The 18,337-nt window shown below is 41.0% G+C and overlaps 1 protein-coding gene across 3 annotated transcripts in view; it reads left to right on the top strand.

The window, feature by feature from the left end:
• LOC131685679 (histone-lysine N-methyltransferase ash1) overlaps positions 1-18,337 on the top strand; it is a 96,863-nt gene that overhangs the window by 25,184 nt on the left and 53,342 nt on the right. For all 3 annotated transcript variants that reach the window (XM_058969560.1, XM_058969559.1, XM_058969561.1), the window contains one exon: positions 13,248-13,634. In XM_058969560.1, coding sequence (XP_058825543.1) covers positions 13,387-13,634 — 248 coding nt within the window. In that variant the 5' untranslated portion in view covers positions 13,248-13,386. The remainder of the gene's footprint in view (positions 1-13,247; positions 13,635-18,337) is intronic.

Below are 18,337 nucleotides of genomic sequence, written 5' to 3'. Positions count from 1 at the left end.
AGTATGTTATTTAAAAAGAGCAAAAAACAAACTACCGACTTTACAACGAAAAACATCACAAGAAAACAGAACGAATAAAAGAGTGCGATTGGAAATTGGTTCGTTAAGGGTTGATGAGGAAAGCCGCAAAAATATCAAAACGAACTAGATAAACAATTAACGGATATTCAAGCTGGGGCACAGACGTTAGACGCAAAATGGTGCGGAATGGATAATGCCACAAAAACGGCAGCGAAGGTTACCATTAGAAAGGCTGATTCGCCCCAAACGCCAAGGAGAGCCGCAGCCTCTAAGCGTTACTTTTTGGCAAGACAACGGTTATTGGCAAACAGGAGTGATGGAGAAAGGAAGAAAGAACGAAAACTGGCATGGAAAGCTAAAGAAGAGGCGGAAATCAACATTTTCAGGAGAATGTCTAAAAATTCTTAAAACTGACTGAAAATTATAACTCTCTGGATCGAATGACAATGACATTCCGTTTTATCAAAAGTCACAGGAGGAGAAAGTTCTTAAACATTCAGCAGTGGAATTCAAAAATGGCAAAAATGGAAGGAAATTTGGAAATCGTTCAGTTACTCGAAGAATCCCCAGATGAGAGCGGATCGGATCCAACAAGAGAGAAGATTGAATACATTGTAAGGAAAATGAAAAACAACACTGCTCCGGGTCTAGATGATATAGCTATAGAACTTCCAAAGTACGGGTCAGACGCCTTGATGGATGAGTTAGTGGCCTTGTTACGACAGGTATTCCGATCTAATGTGGTTCCTAGTGGATGGATTTCAACGGTTCAAGTCCCAATAGCCAAAAAACAAACCCACAGAAAACTGCATTTTTCTAAAGTTCAAGTACTTTAATCACACGTAAACATTTGTCGTAAATTAGTTATGGCGTAAAAAAATGTCGCACATATTTTTTTTAAATTTGGTATAATGTTAACTTTACTGTAAAGTAACTTTTTCAAAAGCATAATTCTGCCCGGTCAATAATCGACTATTTTGCATAATTTGAATCGTGATAATATAGTGAGTCGACTGATTTTCTTCTTATAGTTTAATAAATGCTTTATATGGATAATCCAGCGGCAAAGCTGTACACGATATTTGCTACGTATACATACTACCAAGCGTTCAATTTTTACACATGCTCAAAGAAAGTAACTTGAGCCTTTAATTGGATGAAATTATTGACAAATGAGGTTAAATCAGGTATAAAATCCTGTTTACCTGATTTATTTCGTATACGTATGTGTCCATGTACATTGCAACTGTGTTGTTCTAGACGTCAAATAAGTTAATGGAAACTTAACGAACGGTATGACGTAAGCAAGTCGATTTTTTCTGATATCACTCATACCACTCATGTAAGATTCATCTTACGAATACCAAAGTACCATCTTAGCCCCACCTGTATATACCACATTGCTCTTGAATTCCGTCTGAGGTCTAGCTTAAGCCCGATTCAGATGATACATCAGCTCCCATCAACGGAGACGAACGTCAATGGAGAAAAACGCCAACGTCACGTTATCGTTCCGTTAAGATAAGTTAAATGTGTTTCTCGTGTGCTCGTTCACATATTTCGTGCGTCAAAACGTTCCGTGTCGTTGATGTTGTGTGTGACTGCATGTAACTAACTTTGACGTTCTCTTGACGTTCTTTACCGGTGACGGAAGCCTGACGTATCGTGTGAATCGTATTTCACTCTTATATTCGGAGAACTTGCATTATATAGCAGTAGGTAATCTGAAATCTGGGCATCCTTCTTACTCCAACGAAAAACGAGGGAGAGAGAGAGTCTAGTTTTACAAAAGAGATCATAACTACTAGAGGAAGCAAAGCGTCTACCGTCTCCATATATTCACGGACTGAAACATTGGGTTTCACTCTAGCATATTGTATCCCATTACTTTGACATGTGTGTACCCGTATGTGTCAAACTAATGGGCGTAGCATATGTAAGAGCGAGATAATAAACCATCAGTGTTAACAGCGGCATGCGACCTCTAATAGTTATAATCTCTCGCGCGTTTTTTGAGAAGGGCCAATAAGCATGCTGTCAAAATTCACTTTGAGTGAAAATTCCGGACAAACCGTAACTCGTAGCCGAGCGCTCAGTCGAGACAGAAGTGTTTTATTGCCGTGCAGTCTATAGCGACGAAGAATAGTGCTAATCCGCGTTCAAGGTTATCTTGCTCACTCTCCGCCTCGTCGAGGTTTCAGTATTTTTCCCTTCTTTTGTGTTTCTGTTTCCGAGTACCGTTAGCCGGTCAGTGACCAGTGAAGCAGTGTTCTAATAAGCCGTCCGGGTACCGTTACCTACACAAGTTAAGTATTAGTTTACGTTTCCCCTTCTTGGTTGTCTTGCTACCGTGCACTGGGCAATAGGCCCGTGCAAAAATGACTTCCCCTGACGGCGGTTCATCTCAAGGTAAGATGGACATCGAAACAAAATCGGCTCTCCGGCTCAAAGTATATCCTAGCTCGGCCACCGGGCCCTTCGTGATCTTCCGGACCAAGGACAAAAAGTGTTTGAATCTGTTGCAGATTTCTTGCGTTCTGACGGATCGGTATATTGCTGGCTACGGACCCTTTACGGAGGAGTACAGAGTGTATATTCCATCTAACAGGGTTGAAGTTTGCGGGGTAGTCTCCGATTCGAGTCTAAGTTGCGAGGACCTGCTGAAATATGGGACTGTCTCCTTCAAAGACTTCGTGCTTTAGCCAGTGAAGATACTGGAGTGAAAACTGCAGTACTCAGCATCAGTCGCAACTGACGGGAAAAAACATACGTCAACTCAGACTCTTATCGGGTGACCTTCCCCGGCTCTGCTCTACCCAACTACCTCCTCTTTGACAAGGTTCGTCTGCCTGTTCGCCTGCTTGTGCCGCGGGTCATGAACTGAACTAATTGCAAACAATTGGGGCACACAGCCTCCCATTGTAGTAATAAGGCTGGTTACGGGAAATGCAGCGGGAATCATGTGGATGATTCCTGTGGGCGGGATATCGAAGTGTCACTTCTGTGTGGGAAACCCGCATGAATTCCCGACGCTCCCTGCGTACAAACAACGTGAGGAGAATCTTAAGGGTCGTTCCAAGCGATCTTTTGCAGAAATGCTAAAGATAGCTATGCCACCGGCCTCTACGAACATCTATACCAACTTGTCTACTGGTGAAGACTACTGTGATGAACCCCAGGAGGGAACATCTTCTGCTGTGCCTAGAAGCAATAGAAAAAGGAGGAACATTTCCTCTCCCAAACTTCGTTGTAAAGGCCAGAAGGTTTCTCCTCAAGGTACCCCAAAAATAACTTCTTGAGGAAGTACTGGAGCAAAACCGAAGCAAGTCGCTCCCGGCCTCAAAAATCTGAGCTCAGAAAAGGAGTTCCCAACACTTCCAGGAACATCAAAAACTTCAAGTGTTCCCATATTTCCGCCAGAGAAAGAAACCAGCGCTGGCTTAATAAATTTCTCTGACATTGTGGACCGTATTCTTACAGCTTTAAATATTTCAGACCCCCTTGAAAGCATCTTGATAAGCTTTCTCCCCGCAGTAAAAACATTCTTGATGCAGTTCACTGCGAAATGGCCCCTCCTTTCAGCGATTGTATCCTTCGATGGCTAATTCATCGAACGAGGTCAAGGATTTAATCACTGTTCTACAGTGGAATTGCAGAAGCATTATCCCGAAAATCGATTCGTTTAAAATCTTACTAAATAATTTGAAATGCGATGCATTTGCCCTATGCGAGACATGGCTCACTTCAGAAATAACCCTACACTTCGACGATTTTAATATTATTCGCTTGGATCGAGAAGACTCTTACGGAGGAGTACTTTTGGGGATCAAAAAGTGCTATTCTTTCAACCGAATCGACCTCCCCTTGACATCAGGTATTGAAGTAGTCGCTTGCCAAACCAGAATTAAAGTCAAAGACCATTGCATTGCTTCCACCTACATTCCCCCTAGAGCCTCAGTCAGCCACCGACGGTTTTGCGATGTTGCGGAACTCCTCCCCGCACCGAGGCTAGTTTTAGGTGACTTTAACTCCCACGGTACGGCATGGAATTGCCTTCATGACGATAATTGATCTACCCTACTCCATGAGCTTTGCGACAACTTTAATATGACCATTTTGAATACGGGTGAAATGACACAGATTCCTGCCCCTCCAGCCCGTCCGAGCGCCTTAGACCTGTCCCTCTGCTGGACATCGCTGCGGTTAGATTGCATGTGGAAGAAGGTCTCTGATCCCCACGGCAGCGACCATCTGCCAATCGTAATTAATATTGCTAACGGTTCAGCGCCACCGAATACAATCAAAGACCTCACACGAAATATTGATTAGAAGAGCTACGCGTCCGCGATATCCGACAGTCCACTCAAGAGCTTCCTCCGGAGGAAGAGTACGGGTTCCTGCTGGCTTGATTCTCGATACCGCGATTCAAGCTCAGGCTGAACGCGTACCAGACTCGAACTCTCGCGGGCGTCCTCCCAACCCATGGTGGGACAAAGAGTGCTCGTACGTGTACGCGGAGGAGGCCGCCGCGTATAAGACCTTCAGAGACGACGGGCTGCCAGCCAGTTACCGACTGTACGCAATGGCAGAAACGCGCATGAAGAGTTTGATGAAAGCCAAAAAACGTAGCTACAGGCGCCGGTTCGTCGGCGGGCTAACGAGAGAAACATCAATGAGCACTCTTTGGGGCACGGCCCGGCGCTTACGAAACCGAAACAGTACTAACGAGAGCGTGGAATATTCAAACCGTTGGATATTCGATTTTGCCAAGAAGGTTTGTCCGGATTTCGCGCCGGCACAGAAGATCTACCGCGCCGCTGCTCGTCACGCGAACGCGAACGGCAGCTTTCGATGGTGGAATTCTCACTTGCTCTCTTATCATGTACCAATAATCCGATAGAAAGATGAACGACCACTTTGTTTTCAGTAATGGGAGATGGCGTTTGGTCACGGATTTCTTGCAATAATATTTTATTGCGTCTATCAATGGGTGATCTAATGATTTTTTCAATATCTCTCGTCAGAGGACGCTAGAAAGTTGGCAGACGTCTTGGAGCAATGAAGAGTTAGGACGGTGTCTACGTTTTATCATCACGAAGGTATCAACGAAACCTTGGTTCAGAGGAATGGATGTGGGTCGGGATTTAATTCGCTTGATATCTAGGCTCATGTCCAATCACTGCATGCTAGACGCTCATCTTCGACGTATTGGGCTCGCGGATAGCGCTATCTGCGCCTGTAGCAATGGTTATCACGATATTGAACATATTGTCTGAGCATGCGACGAGTACCGTTCTGCCAGATCTCAACTATTCGATTCCCTTCGGGTTCGAGGAAGATCACCCAATGTCCCGGTTAGAGATGTACTGGCAAGCCACAATCTCCTCTACATGTCCCTCATATACTGCCGCTGGAAGCATAATTGTCCCATGTGCTATGGGAATCCCTATACACATGGGACAATTATGCTTCTAGCGGCAGCATATACGTTTTTAAAAACTACCCCTATCATTTATCTTATTATTCCCAGAAGTGCCCTCTTCCGCCTACCGTATCCTAACGATGGTCTGATGCGACTCCAATACGACATAAAACATCTCTGTCGAATGACCCAACAAACACGAGACCTACAGTTAACGCAACGCGATGTGTTGCCGATCCGCATCTGAGCCGTACTACGAAATCCTCCGGAAAACCCCCTGCCGGCTCAAGGCAGACCGCCCGGCGTCCCAATACATGATGCATGCGTCCAAATCTGTAATCCTTGCTGTTGATTCCCGATGCCGGAAACTGAAAGTTTATATCTTCCTCCCTTGCCCTGTCAGCTTTGTCCACCCTCTCTCCCATGTCTCTGATACACAGATGTCGGACTTGACCCCCCTTCTTCCACTTGAATATCTTCCCAAAACTTAAGTGCCCCCTATCTTCTAGTTTTAGTTGATAACTATTTAATCTCGTTAAGAAATTCCCACCAGTACCACTACCTGAAAATAGCCCTGACTAATCTCCCCTAATCTTAATAAAATTGAACCACTCCCCCTAGTTAATAAGCTTGTAAAATGTTCAACTTAGTTAATAATTAATTGCCCCAACAATCTCCCTTCTAAAAATCAAAGTGCATTACTATACAAAGAACACACAAATTGACCCGTCCCCCTAATTTTACGAATATTATATTACCTCTCCCCTTGTTTACGTATAAGTAAGCTGTAATTTTTTTTTGGTTTCATTATATAAAAACAAAATAATATTGAAATGTGTTCTAAGAAATTCAAAATGTAAAACAAAAAAATGGCACCTTTAAGCTAACGCAAACGTGCCTTACCAAATAAACGAATTGAATAAAAAAAAATGTTTACGTGTGATTGAAGTGTTTGAACCTTGGAAAAATGCAGTTTTCTAGGGTGGTAGTGCTAACTTTACTGTAAAGTTAGCACTACTATACCAAATTGTTAAAAGAACAAATGCGACAAATTTTTGGATTTCACAACTAATTTACGACAATTAAGCGACAATTAATCCATGTCTCATACTTCACTTTCCTCTGTATTCTAACTAAGTCTATCTTCCTTGACCTGATGTAAAGTGTAACTAACAGGCCCTCGTATAATTAATAAATTACAATTACAATTACTTTTTCGAAAGTGGTAGTGCTAAGTTTATGCACATGAAGAAACATATGGGACTGTTATGCGAGTGCCGGCAGTGCTGGAACACACTACAAACATGTGAACATATAAACGCTTGAGCCCTTTGCGATTATCCACGCATGACTACGCCTACGATCTCGAAAACGTGATAGTACCACCGTGGTAAAGTGAACCTTTCAGAACCTATAAATTGACATCATATAATTTTAACGTCCTAATAGAATATTGTTTGAATCTGATGTGAAGTATATAAAAGTAAAAGAACTTTCTTGATCACGGCTCAAGTTCGAATGAATGCTTTGTTCTTACCATCTCTTCTCTAAGAATCTTATAACATTTTACCGAATACACTCTAAAATAGACGTTACACAAATATTACAATTCTTACCTTTTTGGAAAATTCAAAGTGAATTATTTTAGTTCAACAAATTTTTGAACACAAGATCGAACACTTGCAATTTTAATTAATTCTTATCTTCGACTTCTTTTTTTAATTAACGACTTTTGTTCAACAGCTAATTTTCATTTAGCAGCATCTTTGGTCGCAACAGTCTTGGATCTCGTTAGAATTGGACTACGCCTTAGCAGACACTTCTTTATCGGAGCATCCTCTTTATCATCGAGCGATTCTTGAAATCCTGCGAAGTCGTCTTCTACTGAGTCGATACTTCTATTGTGTCGATCAGTAACGGCACGTACGTTGACGCAGTACTACGGAGCATAGAATTAGAAGGTGACGAATTAAAGCTCGTGTAGGGTGTAAGGTTTATACACGCTGAGGATGATGTCAAGATTTGAGAATGGATGTCAAAAAGGTGGTAGATACCATGAGTGTAGTACTTGATCAAGTCTAGTGCTTGTGTGTGTGGTGAGAGACCATCACATAAACGTTTGCCTTACAAAAAAAACAAGTTGAAACTGGATTTAATGAATGGAGAGGAAGTCGCGAAACGGGAAAGTGTATCATTGGATTCAGCGATGAACGCAATCTTTGGGAAGAAAAATAAGACTAGTGTGCCATTATTGCAAGAAAAGTGAGTACAAGCAGAAGGAATTCAGATTGTACGTCTGCAGCATGGAAATGGAAAAAGGTCGATCAACGAAAGTAAACGTTGCTCGCAGTAAGGAGATGTATGTAACACTCGCTCTAATGGCTGCAGCGCAAGCGGAATGTAGGTTGTGCATTGTGCACTCAGAAGCTTCCAGTCGCATGTGCGGCGAGCGACAATCATTCATTGAAGCCTTGGAAAGCCCGGTGATATCTGTTAGCCAGATGGGTGAAGAAATTCTAAATTGAAAAGTGTGGACTCCCGACGATTGCGTTACTATGACAAAACAAAAACAACAACACTAACCCTTATGCGTTTTTAGATCAGAGTCGCTCTACGTTCGCTCGAAACTCCTTGCCCGTTGGCTCAGTAAGGGGAATTAACGTGTGGTGCCAGATTGAACGAGGCGCATTTCGATTGTGAGCCAGTGAATCACTGGCAATGATCAACCGAAGATTATGAAATGGCAACATGCACGATATAAAAATGATTACTGGTCTACTCGACAACTGTTGCTTAATATAACAGTTAAAATCTTAAAATAATGTCCAACTTCGTGAACATATCACAAAAGCTATCTAACCATGTTCCCATTGCTTATCCGTTGAACCATACTGAGTGGCCACTATATATCTAGCTATAAACTCACTTCACTCATATATCTTTCTCTATATCATTTCAGTATCTTTTTATCCTTGAAAAAGCGGAAGCATTGAGTTAAGTTAAAGGAATATATAACCAAAAGTAAAGCAGAAAGTGAAATCGAAATATGGAACCTGTACGACTCACAATAGCAGAATTCATGGAAAACAGAAGTGAAACTAGATATCTAAAAACTTATGATCAAGGAAGAAAAAATGTACAAATACTGATCAATTCCAGCATCAAGGTAAATTATAGAAATGGAAAGGTAAGAATGCACAACAACCAATAATAATAACAATGATATAATGAATTTATTCACATTGAAAAAGGTGTTTATATGGCGCCCATGCGCTAGCACGTCCTAGTTTAAACTTGGGTTGAAGGGGCACAGATTTTTGGGTAGGGCAGAAATGCTGGTCAGATCCGTTTCACACCAAAAATATACTTAAGAAAATTATAAAAAATCTCCCAAAGGAATCAGGTGGACCTGTAACAAATAGTTCGACTATTCATGCCTGCGCTGATGTAAAAATAAATGGTTAAGACAATATTGTTTGTGCAGGAGCAACCGAAAGGTGAACGAAGAACTGCGTAAGCCCTCTGTCGACGATAGATGAATAGGATTCCAGAAGTGTCAAGGCGTCCACAGTGCTATCCGCAGATGAGCAAACAAAAGCCATGGAGGAGAACATCGCCGGTTCGAGGCGGACTGTGTCTAACAGAGGTTGGTTAAGGAGAACTAACTTGAGCTTAAGGTACAACTGAGAACGCCTCAATAAGCCATCTTGGAAAACGAAAAAAGCAGTTCTTTCACACTGTTGGAAAAATCATTATAAAAATCAATCAGTAATAGGGGAGCCCGGGGGCTAGTTGGCGGTTGGGGTAAGTTAGCGGAACCCCATTTTCTCCGTTTCTATTAGACATAAAGCGCTGTCTCTCGTTGTGTACCTCAAGTAATGTGACACGCACTATTCAATGTGTTTTTGTTGCGAAACATTATGTTTTGTAGAAACTGTGGGCGATATTGTGTTTTTGAGCATACTTTGTAAATTTTCTTAATTTTAAACATTTTGTGTTATTTAAGGTGGTTTTCAATCTATTCCCCGAATGATTATATTTTTTGATAGTGCGTAAAAAGAGCTTTCAGCATCCGTATAGATATTTTACTTATTCATAACCAAAAGTAATTTTTTAAATCCTTTTTTTTATAAAATATGCCGTTGGGGTAAGTTGGCGGTGACGAACACGGGGCAAGTTGGCGGTACTATTTATAGTGCAAAAATAGTCATATATTTTCTGAAATTCACTCCAAAGTAAGAGAAACTTTTTCTTGTGTCTCTCGTCAATGCAGGGGACAATTATTTCAGCCAATCGCCTGAAGAATATCGAAAATTTGATTTTGAATATGGAGTACGCGTCGAAGTCAAAATGACGAGGTATTGAGACTGAAATATGTATAATGAAAAGTGTGAAATACTTTACAGTTTTATTGAAAAGACAATCGGCACATTTCATATGGACCACTCATGTAATTGTATTTCCACTAGATTACTTAGTTTCTGATAGTGCGCCAACTTACCCCATACATACCACCAACTTACCCCGAGGCTGGGGTAAGTTGACGGCTTTTCCGCGACACATATTTTTGTCTCTAAAAATGAAGCCAACATATCAAACATTTTAATAAAATTCAGAGGTGTTGCCAACAGTCTACCCTTTAATGCAACTTGTTCTATTTTGCAAAATCTACCAAAATCAAAGCGGTAAAAACTGAAAACACCGCCAACTAGCCCCGGTCTCCCCTACTCTACCAAAGCCGGATTCGGGGATTGATTCATTTTTATGATTTTCCCAAAGGTGTGAGAAAACTGCTTTTTTCGTTTTCCAAGATGGCTTATTGAGGCGTTCTCAGTTGAACCTTAAGGTCGCTATGAGAAAGAAGTATCAGCAGGAACAGGTACAGCGCCGAACGAAAATGAAATTAGAGGAAGAGTGGTATTGTTAAAGTTAGCAAAAGTAGAGTGCGGAAACCAGCTGCAGTTGCAGGTAAAATAGGAGCACCTGAAACAAACCCAGTAGCTGGAAAAAGTTCGACGCAAAGGAAACATTTTACTCCTGTTCCCATTGGGGATCAAAATACAACGCAATGCCCTCCAACGGTGCAGAGGAGTAGTTGTATAATTCGTCTACAAAGGGTTGCGAATTTAGTGATATCGACAATTTATGCTGCAAGGGCGATGCTCTCGAGTTTTTGACGTGTGCAACTACTTCATCCGAAGTTTTCGAGAAGCTCCGAAAATGAATGTAAGGGTTTGCAGTACGCACTGTGGACAAATTAATGCTGCCACATCAGAAATCGGATGCTATTGAACTTTCAGCCCTGTATCAATACACGAGTAATCTGCCGAGTGTATCTTACGAAGACCAGCCAGAGCTTCTAATCCGTCTCAGCAATGACCATGCCATCATGCGGGAGAGAGAGAGGGTACGTGTGATTGCATCAGGTTGCATTATTTGGTGTAGCTGGATACTTATAGTGAGCTTAAAAGCTGTATTTCGAAAAATACTTTAAATTAAGCCTAGGAAAAACAGTAGAAGGAAGGACGAAGAGAGTATTTAGTTGAAAAAACTGATCGAATATTGATTAGCGTTGGAGGAAAATTTTAAAATAAGTGATAAAATAATATGTGAAAGATGAAAATTTAGGTTGATATATATTGTTCCAGCCTGCGTAAAAAAGGTATTGTTTATTTTTTCTTTCCGTTCGAGGATAACCGATCAAATCGAATGTATACACTCAAAGTTACATACGCGGTAACACACGCGAGAAACAAATTGCACGCGTTCAAGCACGTTAACATACAAACGCTGGAGGCTTTTACGATAAAGAATTACAATCGCACTCACAAATACCAAAAGCAGATCTTTGCAATCACAAACATCCATGCACCATTCGGAACGGAATGATGCAATCATACCAAAGTGCAATCAAATGAAACCTCATACAAAGATGCACAAACGCAAATATACTGAACTCGCGACCCAATGTACTTATCATTTCGATGATCGCCTTGGTTCAGCGTTACCATTGCTCACACAAGACACCTATCCAGCTTTTTATGTGCCATAATGGCGTTCCAAATTGTTCAGTTCGTAATACGTTTAATGGCCCTTTTTTGACAATAATCGTTTACGTCAACCGCCCAGTGAGATTAAATCATCCTACATTAGTCCAACGCGTTGGATGTTTATTCAACTGGGCGTTGCTGTCAAGCTGGCGTAAACGATAATTGTCAAAAAAGGGCCATTAAACGTATTACGAACTGAACAATTTAGGCCGCCTTTATGGCACGTAAAGCAGGATAGCCTATGAAGGAAACAAAAATACTGCCTGTACGTGAAACTCGAAAAGGAAGTAAGGATTTAAAAAAAATATTAGGGAAGAAATTTTTTTCTTCTAAACAACCCATCTGTGTATTGATGCTGCGGTTTTGCAAGATTGTGTCATCGATAATATTATATTCAATGAAAATGTGTCATATTAGGTGGAAGGTAATAAAATCGCAATGAGAGTTACTTTCAAAATTATCATATTTACACGGATTATCTAAAACTAAAATATTTCTTAAAAATATCTAAAAATCTGCAAAGAAAAGTGAAGCTGATGGCCCCCGGTTCATGTATTGGGTCGCTATCTAAGGTTCAGATGGTGAAGTCAGTGAGGACGGAGACAAATGAAAAATAAATATGAAACACAAATATCCGTTTTACTGTGTTGCCTTTGACAAATGTACCTTCATCATTCTTCCTTCCTAACTTTGAACTAGTCCAGGAACATCAGTCAGTGATGCTGCTGATGTTGTGGCCTCCCGGGTGCAACAGATGATACCGGCTGGCCCATTTTTCTTTTCGACGACCTTGCGAATTATGTTGCAGCACACGTCTCAACAAAGCATAGTGATTTATGACCGTATTTTATCCCCTTTTATTCCTTGACGAACGGCAAGGAAAAAGGCAATAACTTCATTCTTCTTGTGGCTGAATCGGTGTGCGTTTGACTCTTGTTCTGTTCATGCCCTGCAATTTTTCTTTATGATGCTTCCTTTTTATCACAACTTGCTACTAGTAGGATTTTTTGCTACGTAAAATGCTGGCATATAACAAGATATACAACCGGTCATTAATAAAAAAAGGTTCTTGTAAAGGGGCGATAACCAGCAGCAGAATTGTGTTGTTTATATTTAAGGGACTTTTCACATTAGATGGACTACGTATAGGAGACGTAACAAGTACATTAAGAGGCCATAAAATTTTTAAATGATTGTATTTTGTTTCTTTTTTTGTAAGTGCTAATTGTTCTCACCACTTTAATCTATATAAACGCAAATTGCATTCCGCTTGAAGTCTACTAGATAACAAGTCCCGCCACGACTCCAGCATTTGCTTCTATTCAATGCGAAATGGACTGTCGACAGCTGAAATGACTGGAACGAATATGTCAATTTGCTTAAAATTTGTGAGAACACTCATATTAAGCTGATAGACTTTATGCCGTCATGGCACGTGGCAGGCGGTCCCAACTTCACACGTAGCCGAACGGGAAATTCAGCTGCTTGTGCCGAACGATATAAAAGTGTACCTAACTAGGCAGAAGTTATGGCGAGGCGGCGCATTCGAATAATAAATTAAGTCTGATTGGCTTTGCGTTGCGTTTCTTACAAGTGTGTTTGTGTGTGCGATGAATTGGCTTTGTTTTAGTTGTGCTTCATCTGTTTCAAATTTCCCGCCAATTGCTTTTTTTCCTACATGTTTTATTCGCTTTCTTCCTCCAGCTGAAACTGAAGTAATAAACTTGTTTTTCGTTTCCTTATTTTCTTCACAGGACCATTCACGCGTTGTAATCCAATTGGACAGTTGGTTGGGTAGTCAAAGGAAGAAATTAGTTAGTGTGTTTGTATTTGGAATAGAGAACGAAGGAGCAAATAAAACATTGACCCAATAGCAGCAGGCCCTGCTAAATAATGACGACAATAAAAACGCCACCGGTTGAATCGCAGCCACCTGGCAAATCGCCTCTGTCGTCTTCGTCATCATCATCGTCCTCGTCGGACTCAGACGATGGATCGGATTCGTCGTCCGATTCCGATACCTCGTCGGTGGCATCCACCAGTAAGACGAGTAGCAAACTTAGTACCGATAAGCAGCAACAACAGCAACAGCAGCAGCAGCAACAACAACAACAGCTGCAGCAGCAGTTTAGTGTGATGAGGTAAGTAATCATACCTGAATCGAATTATGGATTGAAAAATATTTTTGATAAAGTTTATCTGGATTTCTAATCGAACCGTCTATCTACCCTACTTGTTAATAGAGAATCATACTTTTATCTTATGTTTACTGATAAGAATAAATTCATTTCAATTATGTTTGGTTTTTTTTAAATCTTACTACGCTAGACGAACTATTGATTTGAGCAACCGAAAATAAAAGACTGAATGACTGACCATGCTTCGTAAGACCCAATTTAGTCTGCCCGTGACCCAAGATCGTCAGATAGTGAGATAACATAATACTACCAAGTTTACTACTTTATGCATCGATTTGAATCTAAGTACATTGATAGCATTTGTTCCCTCGGCATGATACTGTACCTTGATGTGGTCCGGGAGCTTTTCCACCACAGCAGTATTACAGTGATTATATCACAGAAACTTGGGATACGATTAATTTCTTTTTAGTTAAGCTACATTGTGATCAATTTTAGTACTTAACTTGGCGACCTTTATTATCCACTGCCATGGTCAAATAATATACAATGTGGGTTTAGGGCCCAATTCTCTCTGCAGGCACCCTTCTTTTGTTGCTATATTTTCAATTAGATCCATGCTAACACTCACTAACACAAATTCTCTCATATACACTAACAATCTCTCATGCCAAACGTACAAACGTGGCCTACGCGATAACACAAACCTGGTCACAAATACGAACGCCCGCGATCTCGCTAATATTCAAACACCCCGATTGATTAGGTGAACGTTGGAACCTAAGAACCTAAGCTCACGCAATCATGAATCGGTCACCTCCGGAAGTCTCCGCCCTTGATCCTAGCAGCCCAAATTCATGCCTTTAGTTGGATAGAAATAAAACTAGACAAGACGTCCACGCGCGATCATTGAAGAATACGCGAACATGCGAATGGCCACTCGCTTATAAAAATAATGTGTCCACGTGAAGTTACATACATACTAGCACACGCGACAAAAACGTCCACATACAAACGCTCGAGTCCTTCGCGATCATCCACGCACGACCACACCCACGATCTCATAAAAAGTATAACACCCCGGTGACTAAGTGAATGGTTTAGCACTTATAAATTAACAATCCCGGTCTCGAGAGTGAACCTCCAAATGCCCGTGTTCACGCGATCATGAATCGGTTTCGTCTGGAATCCCCTATTCTTGGCCCTAGTAGCATAAGTCCAATGCTTTCAGGTGGACCAATCAAAAATATAATGCTCATATCCACTAAACTACATAAAATCGAATGTATACACACAAAGTCACATTCACGCGACAAACAAATATAAAAATGCTTGAGCCCTTCGCGACCATCCACGCAACCTATACTCGCACTCTTCCAGACATTATAACATCCCGGTGATAATATGAACGTCTCAGCACTTGTAATCACTCAAACGCAGTCTCAAGCGTGAACCTACAGTCCCCCGCACTCGCGCATTCATGTATCGTTCACGTCTCTATCCTCCATCCCAGAAGTCTAGGTCCACGCCTTAATTGAATCAAATAACTCCACAGCTCCAGTAGGACAACTCTCGAAAAAAAATCGGAATATTATTAATACTCAATAACAATACTAACTCTTCCCTTTATTTTATTTTTATTTATTTTCGGTCTCATGCGTTTTATTCTTGTGATGACCTTTTCGAGCTCATACATCCAAGAAGAGCAACATTGCTGCCAACAATGATTCTTCTCTGCCATCAGACGTCGCCAGGTTTTAGAACAATGGAGATGAGTATGAGAATAATACTTGATGGAATCAGATAAGTAGGAACGATCAACAAACTGCAAGTAGTATATAACAAATTTCTTATTTTAACGTATAAATTATTATTCGTATTAGAATATTATTTACAGGCTCCACACATATCTCAACATATACAAATACTTGACAGGTGACTAGGCCAAATGCATTCACTCGTAGGATCTATCATTTCGATGATAGCCTCGATTCTACGAAACCAGTGCACAAGTAAGCTGACATAAGCTAGTCTCATCTGGTGAATGCATGTAACCTGGAAACCCCAGACACGACAGGACGAGACTGACAGACTGGACTCGACGAGGCCTAGTTCAGAGTTTTCGGGCATTCTGCAATGCACGGTTAGTGACCTAAAAAAAGAAACATTCGGCATGTTATTTTTCCTTTTATTACTATATCTTAAGTTAGGTTCATACTCATACTCACTAACACAATCAATAGCATATTCTCCCATATACACTCACATCCAAAGCGCACAAACGCCCCTAACTTTCGCGATAACACAAACCTGGTCAAAAACGCGAATTTACATTACAATTTCAATCATCCACACTCACCTACGCTCGCAATTTCGCCAACATTAAAACACCCCTTACTTAAGTGAACTTTTCAGCACCTATAACTTTACAACCGCGGTCTCAAGCATTAACCCACCACTCGCGCGATCATAGACCAGCTACGTTCGGAATTCTCTACTCTCGACTCATGCCTTCAGTTGGACCAATCAAGAATGATGCAATGAATGATGCATATTCACCAAACAACACGTTCCTCTACCATACACCAAAAATTAATTATCATATTCACGGTCCGCGCGCGATCGTTCAAGAATACACGTGAATATGCGAATGGCCACACGAATCTAAAATCGAATTTATGCACGCAAAGTTAAAGACACGCTAGCATTCAAATGCTCGAGCCTTTGGCGATCACACTATTACACAATTAGTAAACGCCCACGCTAACCCAGACAGATATGCACTCCTGAACTCGAACGCTAAAAACCACACCTTCCACGCATACACCACCCAGGACTGAACATTAGATTCATACACACAAAGCAACAAGTAATAATTGCAGGTATTCGTCTGGCAACCTGGGGAAGTACATTTCAAACGCAGAACTTATCATTTCAATGATGGCCTTGAATCTGCGTTGCCTGTGTTCAAGGCACCATAGCTTTGTCCGTCAGATCAAGGATGTATGAAACCCGCTAGCCACCACCCTCGGCCCTAGCTGCCCATAAAGATATAAAAAAAAAGTACATTGATAGCATTTGTTCCTTGGACCAGCGTTGATTGGGTGCTACACCATTCTGCGATAGCAGCTGAAAGAAAGGGTGGAAACGAATATGGTCATCAAAACATGTACCGTAGAATTTTCGGCCTCAACCAAGGTTATATTGGGTGGGGCTCACTAGGAGGTTAGTAACAGTCTGCTATCTTTCTCCGTTTAAAACCAACGTAGAGATCGCGCATCATCCGGCTGATTGAAATATCTCAGCCACTGCTTCACTAGGTTCCTGATCCCATGTCGTAAAAAGCGATTGTTGACAGGAGTACGGTATGTCAAGATGTATCTCCGAGCCGAATGGCTGACGGGACTAAAATATGCCAGTCGCGCCTCGGAGTCCCATTGGCCTCACTCTTGCTGTTTCAAGCGAAGCTCTGATACAATTAAATTAGTTTCTTCGTCAATCGTGGTACACAAATGATACTCATGTCTCAAATATCCATTTTAGGGTTCATTTTAAGTGATTAGAAGCTGACGCGTTTGATATCTGCTAGTTGCTATACAATAAGTGCTGCTGATTAAATGTGTAGCACAAATTAATCTTCAGCGGAAAAGTACAGGAACTACGATTCTATCTGGCCTTGGGCAGAAAAAAGCCTCAACAGCATGGACCCAAGAACCGTATATTAATAACTGAATCATCAATGTTGGAACGTTACTTAACCTAGTCTTTGTGATTTTCAACTCACAACTTACGATATTTGTGCTATCGCCCCTAATATGTTTGTTGATAACAAATTCAGGAAATTGCCTGTTGATGATTTCAAAAGGGTTGTATCATAATGTGGCAGAAATTGTAAACTAAGATTCGCTGCGGCAAATGCCTGTCATATAATTTGGGGCAGCTCAGATATCAATTTGAGAGGCCCTGAATTATGGAATATTTTAGCACAAATCTGCATAGACTCAATAAAGGCAATCGGCCAACATTTGCGCGATCTTGTAGTGAAGAGGTATTAAATATACCTCTCTGTTCTGACAGTATTATGCGTGAGTTGAAAAACTGGCTCGTACCGAATAGTTTTGAACCGTCGCTATCTGATTATAAACACGTTATCTTAGATTATTTGAAGGTCTCTAAATATCGCTGCAGAACGTAATCCCAAATCTACGAACTAGAATCTCGACGAAGAATGCTTGGCGACTAGGTTTTGCAGATATTTCCAACAATTGAATCTCCAAGTGATTTAGGATAAAAAATCTAGAGAAATCCCTTGTTGGAATGTCGAAACTGCTAGACTCAAAAAGATTAAGTAATCAATTGTCTTTTTGGCACACACTTTCCAGGCTGCATCGACAGGTGGCCCTGAGTTCTTTACAGGTAGTTAGGAATCTTATGCATTTGCTCGTAGACTTATGATACCAAGTCAATCAAGTGGGCACATGGAAGTTGTGAAGTCTTCGGAAAATATGAAAAAAAAACCCAAGATTCGCTCAAGGGCTGTACCCGAACTTGCCAATCATTGGCGTAGCTTGTAAACTTGCACGCAAACAAAAACATTTCTGTCGGATGTGATTTCGAAAATGTCAAACAATTTGTTGAATTTTTTCAAGCATAATGCAGAATTCTAGTCAGGTCACTGATTGGACTTTGCAAGCTCAATTGTCACG

This window comes from Topomyia yanbarensis, chromosome 2 (assembly GCF_030247195.1).
Source record: "Topomyia yanbarensis strain Yona2022 chromosome 2, ASM3024719v1, whole genome shotgun sequence".
Taxonomy (NCBI): Eukaryota; Metazoa; Arthropoda; class Insecta; order Diptera; family Culicidae; genus Topomyia; species Topomyia yanbarensis.
Note: the sequence above shows the minus strand (reverse complement) of the source record. Positions and strands in the feature narration are given on the sequence as shown.